At 52.0% G+C, this 9,958-nt stretch overlaps 1 protein-coding gene across 5 annotated transcripts; it reads left to right on the top strand.

Moving 5' to 3' along the window:
* The first annotated feature begins 462 nt into the window (after window positions 1–462).
* Window positions 463–9,853, top strand: LOC308045609 (E3 ubiquitin-protein ligase RNF14-like). 5 transcript variants are annotated; one of them, XM_080352965.1, is made up of 11 exons: window positions 463–568; window positions 1,631–1,793; window positions 2,326–2,477; window positions 2,825–3,349; window positions 3,769–3,997; window positions 4,644–4,816; window positions 5,384–5,514; window positions 5,654–5,829; window positions 6,440–6,580; window positions 9,013–9,175; window positions 9,708–9,853. In XM_080352965.1, exons 2-8 carry the CDS (start codon window positions 1,640–1,642, stop codon window positions 5,670–5,672), a joined length of 1,383 nt encoding a protein of 460 aa, XP_080209091.1. In that variant the 5' UTR covers window positions 463–568; window positions 1,631–1,639; the 3' UTR covers window positions 5,673–5,829; window positions 6,440–6,580; window positions 9,013–9,175; window positions 9,708–9,853. The 5 variants fall into 5 exon arrangements, with proteins under 5 accessions (XP_080209091.1, XP_080209093.1, XP_080209094.1 ...); XM_080352968.1 differs by having other exon boundaries at window positions 500–568; window positions 1,634–1,793; XM_080352966.1 differs by having other exon boundaries at window positions 514–568; window positions 1,612–1,793.
* Window positions 9,854–9,958: the final 105 nt, after the last annotated feature.

Here is a 9,958-nt window from a genome sequence, read left to right as displayed (position 1 = left end):
GTGTTTTGGCAATTTGGCCTTTTGTTTTTTTTTTCCTGCCGTTAGGAAAAGATGATTTGGCATTTTTTACTCTAAGCTTTATGCAATGGTTTGCTTCTAGTAATGATTGTCACTAAACTTGCAAACGTTAATTTGTATGTGTTAAAGTCTAAAGCCGAAACACGCATTCAGACATCGCAAGAAATAAATGCACTGGATTGTCCTGGGTTGCCTGCTGCAGCTGTTGATTGTGGTGGCTGTGGTTACTGCAGGGGTGCAGGGAGCTCCTTTCCTGCTGACGGGCTGAAGCAATGCTTTACAGACGTCAATTAAAACCCGTGTTAACGAAGCAGAGCAGATGCATCTCGGGTGTTCCTGTCAGCGAAGGGTCTGGGTTGGTCTTGGTTTCCGAAGAGCCAGGGCGCTGCGGTCCTCCCGGCCGCCGGGGGCGCTGCGGGGCCAGCGCGATGGGGCTGTGCCGGCGGCTCCGCCCGCCGCCCCCTCATCCCCGCAGCCGCGGCGCCGGCCGGGCTGTTCCGGGAGGCCGGGCGCGGTTCCTCGTCTCGCCGTCCCGCGGCGGAAGGAAGCGGTGAGGCGGGGAGCGGGCCGGGCCGGGCCGCGGGGCGGTGGCGGCGGCGGGCGGGCGGTGCGGCCGGGCCCAGGCGGGCTCTGGGGAGCGGGGAGCCGGGGGTGCTGCTGCTGCTCCCCGCGCTGTGAGGCGGCGTGAGGCGGGGAGGGGGGAACGGCTGGGAGCGAAGTGACGATCGTACCGCTGCTGGTGGGGGGAGCCTGAGCCGGACCCTGGGCTGGGTCCCCGGTGCCGCCACCTCCGCTGTCGCGCAGCGAGCAGCCCCGGGCTGGCGGGGGCAGCAGCGGGTGCGGCCGGCGGGACTCGGCCCCGGTCGGGCTGCGGGCGGCCCAGGGCCCGGCGGGATCGCAGCGATCGCGGCTGCTGCGGAGAAACGAGCGGAGCGAAGGGAACCGGCGGGGGCGGGGCGGGAGCGAAGGTTTGGCAGCGTTAGTCATGGAGATGCTGGGGGACTTTAATCCCTTGGAGCGTTTGTTTGCCGGGCGCAGAGAGCCCGGAGGTGCCGGGGCCGGCACCGCGTGCGCTTTGCTGACAAAGGTCGGTGTTTATCGTGCTTTCCATGACAATAGAAGTTCCTGGTCGCTGGTTCCCCAGAGGAGCGCTCAGGAGCTCTGCGCTGGCAACCGGCACCTGCGGCTGGCGCTGCTGGGCTGGGAGCGAACAGGGCAGGGCTGAAATGGGGCTTTATTGCCCAGCTCCAGAGCTGGGCAGCAGCGCAGCCGCCAGACGCCTCTGCAGGATTTGAAGCTGCTTGTTGATGTCTTTAACAACTTCAGTCATAAATGCAGCTGTTTGTTCTTTGTTTTACAACAGTAGGCGAGAGATACTGTCTTTAGCCTCTAACACGTACAGACAATTTGCTTTCTGATTTTCCAGTGTTCTGTTAAGGTGCTTTTTATTTTCTACAGCTATCAATATTGTTTCTCCTGTTTCTGTTGTTATATGTGAGTTACTCAAGTTTCTAAGTCATCTTGTAGCAGTCTAAGGTCAATAGCCCAAATGAATGGCTTGACTGGGATGTGCTAATTCAGCTGACGTTGTAGCGTGGTGTTAACTCCACAGCAGCTCTCCATGTCTTCAGAGGACAAAGAAGCTCAGGAGGACGAGCTGCTGGCTCTGGCCAGCATTTACGATGAGGACGTGTTCAAGAGATCCGAGTCTGCCCAAGGAGGAGAAACAAGGGTTTTTCTGGAGCTGCCCCAAGATTTCATCGTTTCTGTAAATGGTGAGTTGGATGTTTTGTGTTATTCCAAAATGAGGTTAGACTGGGCTCATTTCCAAGTAGGTAATTTGGTGTTTGCTGCTGTACCGAGCCGTGGGAGCTCTGAGCGACAGAGCAGGACCGACCCTGTTCTGTGCTTGTCGTGCCGTTTGGGTTTCTATCCGAGTGGGTGATTTCATCCTCATACGTGTAACCTCCTTAGTGAGCTTTAAAATTAGAGATGAGTGATAGTATTTCTTTGGAATAATTAAATTCATTTGTTACGTGTGGGGGTTTTTTTTGATTTGAGGATATGTCTTTCCGTGGCCTTTGTTTATGGAGCATCTGGTGTTTCACAATTCTGGTGTTTCCTCATTTCACCATGTACATACAACTGCATGAACTATGACTGCACTGAGAAGTTTAGTTATTGAGGGTTGGACTTTAAACCCAGAAACGTATCACCTGAAACAAGATATATTGGGAGGTGCTGGCACCAGGAGCTGCATTTCATTATTTTCCTTATCTTGTTATTTCTCCATCGTCTTTGGTTCAGGCAATTCCGCAGAGACCCTCCAGAGCACCCGCAGCGAATACACCGTCAGCTTCCTGCCTCCCCTTGTGCTGAATTTTGAGCTCCCACCTGACTACCCGTCGACCTCCCCACCCGTGTTCACCCTCCGTGGAAAATGGCTCTCCCAAGCCCAGGTTTGTGAAACAGTTTTCACACTTGAACAGAGCTTTTGTGGCCTGGGGTAAGCAACAGTGCTCTGAGGGACGTTAGTGCAGTAGATGAAAGTCAAATGAAGACAAAAATTCATCACGTTACTCTTTCAGTTGGCTCTTCTTTTGTTTCCTCCTTATTGTTATGTGGTCACCATGCTGCGGCGTGAAAGCTGCACCCGTGAGCATTATTTTTGTGTGTATTTCTTGTCTGTGCTAACACCTCCAGAATCTGAAATGTGAGGTGGCGCTGAGGAGGAGCATGGGAGGAGAGGCAAACAGTGACGAGTCCTCAGAACTTCCTGAGCCCTGGAATTGTTCTTGTTTTCTAGCTCAGCGCTCTTTGCAGGCACTTGGACAACATATGGGAAGAGAATCGAGGCTCCGTGGTCTTGTTTGCCTGGATGCAGTTTCTGAAGGAAGAAACGCTGAGCTATCTGAAGATTTCCTCCCCGTATGAGCTCAAGATGTGCCATGGAGGGAGCGGGCAGGGTGGGCCGCCGTCGGTCCCTCCCGACGCTGAGCAGGGCGGGGATGCAGCGTGCGCAGCCGCGGCCGGAGCAGAAATCCTCGATGCCAGAGCCGTGCAGGACGTGGAGTCGCTGTCCAGCCTGATCAGGGAAATCCTGGACTCGGATCAGGCTCAGAGGAGGAAATGCTTTGACAGCAAGATGTTCTTGTGCAATATCTGCTTCTGCGAGAAGCTGGGCAGCGAGTGCATGTACTTCATGGAGTGCAGCCACGTGTACTGCAGAGCGTGCCTGAAGGACTACTTCGAAATCCAGATCAGGGACGGGCAGGTCCAGTGTCTCAACTGCCCCGACTCGGAGTGTTCGTCGGTTGCTACTCCCGGCCAGGTAACGAAACGTGGGGGCGGTGACGGTCGAGCTCTGTAATGTGCTGGTGGTTACGGCAGACAAGGTGTGTCTTGTCCTGCTGGGCACTAGGAATGTACCTGGGGAAGGTTTGTTGTTACTCGTGAGTCACACAGAGCTCTGGAGTTAAACCTGGATCGCTTGGCGCAGAACTCTGCTCACTGTAGGAGCACCGGCCTTGGCCAGAGGCCTGATTGGATTCCTGTTGCATTTCACACTGCGTGCTTTTCCTTTGATTAATCACTGTTAAATGGCATTTCCAGGAGCATTTTCATGACCTATTGGAGACTCTAAAGTGGATTCCTCCCCGCTGTAGGATCTTTGTCGTTGAGTCCCTGCTTTTGGTGCTGGCAGCAGGCTCAGCGTTTCAGACGCGCCATCTCCCCTTGGTCTCTGTGCAGGTGAAGGAGCTGGTTGGAGAGCAGCTGTTTGCGCGTTACGACCGCCTGCTGCTGCAGTCCACCCTGGACACGATGGCAGACGTGGTGTATTGCCCCCGCCGCGGCTGCCAGACCCCGGTCATGAAGGATCCCGAGAGCATCATTGGCATCTGCTCCTGCTGCAATTACGCCTTCTGTACGTTCTGTCGAATGACGTACCACGGGGTCTCTCCGTGTCGACTCACAGCAGGTTAGTCGTTGGATTTCAGATCCGCATTGAGAAGCAACTAAGTGGGATGTGGAAAAGAGGGAAGGTCAGAAATTGAGCAAGGAAGCTCATCGCAGCGTGAGCTTTGTGAAAGTGAGATTCATTCGGAGTAGGGCTGTTGTTGGCCATTCAAAATATTCCTTTGATGACCCTCCCCAGCTCAGGAAGTCCCCAAAGTGCTGATGGCCAAATTGTGAGAGGCCATGGCAAGGGAAGAATAATTGTACGTGTGCCTTTTTTGACCCTTTCCTGTAAATCCACTACTTTCTCTTGTCAGTGTTGAGACTGGAATCAGGTGGATGCTTCTCTGTCCGGTGGGTCTTAAAGTCACGTAACAGAGATTCACTGAATGTGTGTTCAGAAACAGCACTTGTGTTTTTCCATTATTTTACATTGCAGATATGTTCTAACTCCATTAACTGGTCTCTTTTATGATGAAGCTTGTAGAAGCATTGAATTTGGAGGCAGAGGGCTTCTAATGTTCTCACCTTTTTGTTATATATATTAATGTTTTACTTGCCTTTGAATTAACGATGTTAGTTTCCTTTGAGAACACTTTATGCTGTTATTAGCTGGACTTCTTTATATAATGTATTAGAAAAGCTGGTTTGTTTGTTTTATTCCCCAGAGAAATTACTGACTTTGCAAAAAGACTATTTAGAAGGAGACCGAGAAACTAAAAGATTCTTGGAACAACGTTATGGGAAACGAGTGATTCAGAAAATCCTGGAGGAGATGGACAGTAAAGAATGGCTGGAAAGCAACTCCAAGCCCTGTCCTGGCTGTTCTGCCCCCATAGAGGTAAATACAGAGGGGAAATGCTGGAGAATCAGAGTAACTCTTAGCAGAACAGAACTGAAGTCAGTTTTGTATTTAGCCTGGAGCTAAGATTTATTTGTAGCCTCCAAGTTGACCAGGAAAGGTGAATTTCTAGGAAATGGTAAGAGAACCATTTCTGTCTGTTACACAGACAGGAGGTGACGGTTCTCGAGCGCAGGGACTTGAGTAGGTGCAGCAGCTGGGATTGTTCAGCGTCCGGTACGAAAAGATCCAGGTGGAATATGGATCCGTATGAATCGCTTTGTTTTCCATGCGTTTCAGGCTGCCGCTCTATCAGACAACAGCCAGGAAATAAAACTGGGTTCAGGAAAATCCTAATTACCACGGTTGTTGGCATTATAACCGATTTACAGGTCTGGGATTCTGGCTCCAAGTTCTCTTATACAGTGAAAAAATATCAGTGTTATGATGGAGTCAGGGTAGAATGTTTTCCTTAGTTGATGCAATTTGAGGACTGATATTGTTTAGAGACAAGCCTGACATGGTCAGATTTTGTTAATGCTCTTTCTCGTTTCCTTCCCCTCCCAGAAAATAGCTGGCTGCAACAGGGTAATGTGTACAAGCTGCAAGAAGAATTTCTGCTGGATTTGTAGGGGTGTTCTGTCAGACAAGGACCCATACGCGCACTACAGTGACCCAGCTTCCCCCTGCTTTAACAGGTGGGGATTTACAGGCATTTCTGCTAGTGTCGTACCTCTGATATCTGTATTTTTTTCTTGCGGTCTCTCCCAGATTATTCTTGCCTTCAAATTGCTAGCTACACAGTTTAAGACACAATTTCTTCTCTCAAATATTCAGACTTCACAGGAGGAACTGACACCAACAATAAAAACAAAACATGAGTGATTTGGGATATGGCTTTTAGAGAACGTTTCATTAAAACCCTGGAGCAGCATGCTGGGGATGGTCCTGCGCTGCACTTCTGCTGTGCCGAGAGACAGCCGGGAGGGCAGCGGCTCCTCGCAGACGCTCAGGTGTGTGACCGTGCCACACAGGCTCTCGGGGCACAAGCTGCAGACGTGGCTCAGCTCGTGGCTGCGCGGGTGTATGGGAGACACAGGGCGGTGCTGCTGGCCGGACAGACGGAAGGGCCGGCAGGTCAGCGCGCTGTCGTTACAGCAGCCTCTGAAGCGGTGTGTTCCGCTGGGCTGTGCCCGGCGCTGGGCTACGCAGTGTCTGGGCGCAACAGCCCAAATGCCAACAGTTCGTTCGGTCCTCTGCTGGCTGTTCTGCTGGAATGGCTGCCCGATGAGGCTGTGAGCTCTTGGTCATGTGCTGCCTAAGTACCAACTGGGAACGGCAGCATGTTAAGTAACTTTTAATATGTTCTAGATTATTAATATTTTCAGGGATTTCTCGAGACACCGTGTTTGTGAGGTGCTGCACAACCCTCTGGTAGAGGGTGCTGTGGAAGTGCAGAGTAGTTTGTTTTAACTGGCTTCGAGGATTGCAGCACAGGTGGTTCATGATACTGACAAAATTTGGGAAACTTGCCACTTTTGTATTTTCTGTCACATTTAGATTGAGGTTTTTGTACGTGTGTTATTTTGTATGTCCCGATGTACCTCCCTGGCTGTCTTGCAGGTTGTTTCACATGATGCTTATTGATGGTGAGCCCTTGGAACCTGGAGATTGAAACCCAGTGGCCTTCTCGAGCAGGAAAAGCTGAACAAACGCGAGACAGATGCTTTCCATGTTGGTCACGTTTGTTCTCTTTTCTCTCCGGTACGTGGCAGAAGAACGGTAACTGCCGTGCGCTGCAGCATCCGCGCGCTTCACAGGCTGTTGCCAAAACCAAAGCAGCCGTTTTACCTGTCCTGTGGTCAGGATCAGCGTGGAAGCCCCTGCCAGTCATATCGAGTGTTAAAGACAAATACAGCCTCTCAGAAGGTGGAAAATTACAGAAAAAATGTATGACGAGGAAGTGCCCCTTTTTCAAAAGCAAACAAGCAAAAGCAAATCCCAAGTCACTGAAACGCTGGGGAGTTTCCTTCAAGGAGACAGACCTTCCGAGTATCCTGCACCTTTTGCTTCTCTGGCCTTTCCTGAGCTGTTTCTCTGAAAAGCAGCTCGTTGCTGTGTCGCTGATGCTTCCTAACGATGGTGAAGCTGATCCTCCCCCTCCCCTTCCCGCTGGCTGTGCCGCCGGGGTCTGTGTGTTGCCCAGAGCTTTGGCAGAAGCGCCAACCAAATTCCAGACGTTGGAGCAGTTTGACTTATCTCTGTGTTGTCGATCAGATTTTGAAATGCACTTTCATGGCTACATAGTTAAGATTAATTCTTCAAGATATTGAAAATTAAATTGTCTTCTCAGATTATTAAGTAATTTATTTTTTACTAATTCTTCATATTAGAATTTTGATGAGCTGATAGTTTTCCTTCTTGACTGGATGCCTTATTTCCATTGTGCTTGCACTTCAAATTATTTCAGAAACCAAATTGTTTCCCCTAAGATCTCAGTTTTTTCAGCATAAAAGTAATTACTGGAGGGAAGCACTATTTTTTAATAAAGTTTTCCACTTGCAGAATGATCTAAAATTTTTATTTTGAAATCACAGCTGCATGTGCTGTGTTCAGAACAACTCGCAGGGTCCAGCCGGATAGCTGGGAACTGGAAAACTGCAGACACTCCAGGTGAACACCTCTCACAGGTTAAACAGTTCATTCCCCGCTGACTTTACCTGCAGGGAATAAGTGGGGGAAGGTTGTGGAAAACTGTTCATGCATTCAAAGCAAAGGTGTTTCCGTACTTAATTTCTGGCAAATGCAAGGAAGTGGTGCAAGTGTTTTCTGAATTTTAAGTAAGCTCCTTTAAACATAAATCTGGTGCCGCGTCCTGGCCCTGAGTTCCGACAGTTCCCGTGTTCCCCTCGCTCTCGGGAGGGGCTGTTGGCTCCATCACCCGTCCGTCCCCTGCGGCAGAGCAGGCGCTGCGGTCCTCCCGGCCGCCGGGGGCGCTGCGGGGCCAGCGCGATGGGGCTGTGCCGGCGGCTCCGCCCGCCGCCCCCTCATCCCCGCAGCCGCGGCGCCGGCCGGGCTGTTCCGGGAGGCCGGGCGCGGTTCCTCGTCTCGCCGTCCCGCGGCGGAAGGAAGCGGTGAGGCGGGGAGCGGGCCGGGCCGGGCCGCGGGGCGGTGGCGGCGGCGGGCGGGCGGTGCGGCCGGGCCCAGGCGGGCTCTGGGGAGCGGGGAGCCGGGGGTGCTGCTGCTGCTCCCCGCGCTGTGAGGCGGCGTGAGGCGGGGAGGGGGGAACGGCTGGGAGCGAAGTGACGATCGTACCGCTGCTGGTGGGGGGAGCCTGAGCCGGACCCTGGGCTGGGTCCCCGGTGCCGCCACCTCCGCTGTCGCGCAGCGAGCAGCCCCGGGCTGGCGGGGGCAGCAGCGGGTGCGGCCGGCGGGACTCGGCCCCGGTCGGGCTGCGGGCGGCCCAGGGCCCGGCGAGATCGCAGCGATCGCGGCTGCTGCGGAGAAACGAGCGGAGCGAAGGGAACCGGCGGGGGCGGGGCGGGAGCGAAGGTTTGGCAGCGTTAGTCATGGAGATGCTGGGGGACTTTAATCCCTTGGAGCGTTTGTTTGCCGGGCGCAGAGAGCCCGGAGGTGCCGGGGCCGGCACCGCGTGCGCTTTGCTGACAAAGGTCGGTGTTTATCGTGCTTTCCATGACAATAGAAGTTCCTGGTCGCTGGTTCCCCAGAGGAGCGCTCAGGAGCTCTGCGCTGGCAACCGGCACCTGCGGCTGGCGCTGCTGGGCTGGGAGCGAACAGGGCAGGGCTGAAATGGGGCTTTATTGCCCAGCTCCAGAGCTGGGCAGCAGCGCAGCCGCCAGACGCCTCTGCAGGATTTGAAGCTGCTTGTTGATGTCTTTAACAACTTCAGTCATAAATGCAGCTGTTTGTTCTTTGTTTTACAACAGTAGGCGAGAGATACTGTCTTTAGCCTCTAACACGTACAGACAATTTGCTTTCTGATTTTCCAGTGTTCTGTTAAGGTGCTTTTTATTTTCTACAGCTATCAATATTGTTTCTCCTGTTTCTGTTGTTATATGTGAGTTACTCAAGTTTCTAAGTCATCTTGTAGCAGTCTAAGGTCAATAGCCCAAATGAATGGCTTGACTGGGATGTGCTAATTCAGCTGACGTTGTAGCGTGGTGTTAACTCCACAGCAGCTCTCCATGTCTTCAGAGGACAAAGAAGCTCAGGAGGACGAGCTGCTGGCTCTGGCCAGCATTTACGATGAGGACGTGTTCAAGAGATCCGAGTCTGCCCAAGGAGGAGAAACAAGGGTTTTTCTGGAGCTGCCCCAAGATTTCATCGTTTCTGTAAATGGTGAGTTGGATGTTTTGTGTTATTCCAAAATGAGGTTAGACTGGGCTCATTTCCAAGTAGGTAATTTGGTGTTTGCTGCTGTACCGAGCCGTGGGAGCTCTGAGCGACAGAGCAGGACCGACCCTGTTCTGTGCTTGTCGTGCCGTTTGGGTTTCTATCCGAGTGGGTGATTTCATCCTCATACGTGTAACCTCCTTAGTGAGCTTTAAAATTAGAGATGAGTGATAGTATTTCTTTGGAATAATTAAATTCATTTGTTACGTGTGGGGGTTTTTTTTGATTTGAGGATATGTCTTTCCGTGGCCTTTGTTTATGGAGCATCTGGTGTTTCACAATTCTGGTGTTTCCTCATTTCACCATGTACATACAACTGCATGAACTATGACTGCACTGAGAAGTTTAGTTATTGAGGGTTGGACTTTAAACCCAGAAACGTATCACCTGAAACAAGATATATTGGGAGGTGCTGGCACCAGGAGCTGCATTTCATTATTTTCCTTATCTTGTTATTTCTCCATCGTCTTTGGTTCAGGCAATTCCGCAGAGACCCTCCAGAGCACCCGCAGCGAATACACCGTCAGCTTCCTGCCTCCCCTTGTGCTGAATTTTGAGCTCCCACCTGACTACCCGTCGACCTCCCCACCCGTGTTCACCCTCCGTGGAAAATGGCTCTCCCAAGCCCAGGTTTGTGAAACAGTTTTCACACTTGAACAGAGCTTTTGTGGCCTGGGGTAAGCAACAGTGCTCTGAGGGACGTTAGTGCAGTAGATGAAAGTCAAATGA

The sequence above is a fragment of the Nesoenas mayeri genome (genome assembly GCF_963082525.1).
Source record: "Nesoenas mayeri genome assembly, chromosome: 14".
In the NCBI taxonomy this organism is placed as follows: domain Eukaryota; kingdom Metazoa; phylum Chordata; class Aves; order Columbiformes; family Columbidae; genus Nesoenas; species Nesoenas mayeri.
The sequence above is the reverse complement of the archived record's forward strand: the minus strand, read 5'-3'. Positions and strand labels throughout refer to the sequence as shown.

Bases quoted from the DNA above. Each gene is read 5' to 3' on its own strand.
- LOC308045609 (XM_080352965.1), top strand. From the start codon at position 1,640: ATGTCTTCAGAGGACAAAGAAGCTCAGGAGGACGAGCTGCTGGCTCTG. The intron at 3,998-4,643 runs GTTAGTCGTTGG...TTTATTCCCCAG, and splicing joins TCCGTGTCGACTCACAGCAG to AGAAATTACTGACTTTGCAA. The intron at 4,817-5,383 runs GTAAATACAGAG...TTCCCCTCCCAG, and splicing joins GCTGTTCTGCCCCCATAGAG to AAAATAGCTGGCTGCAACAG.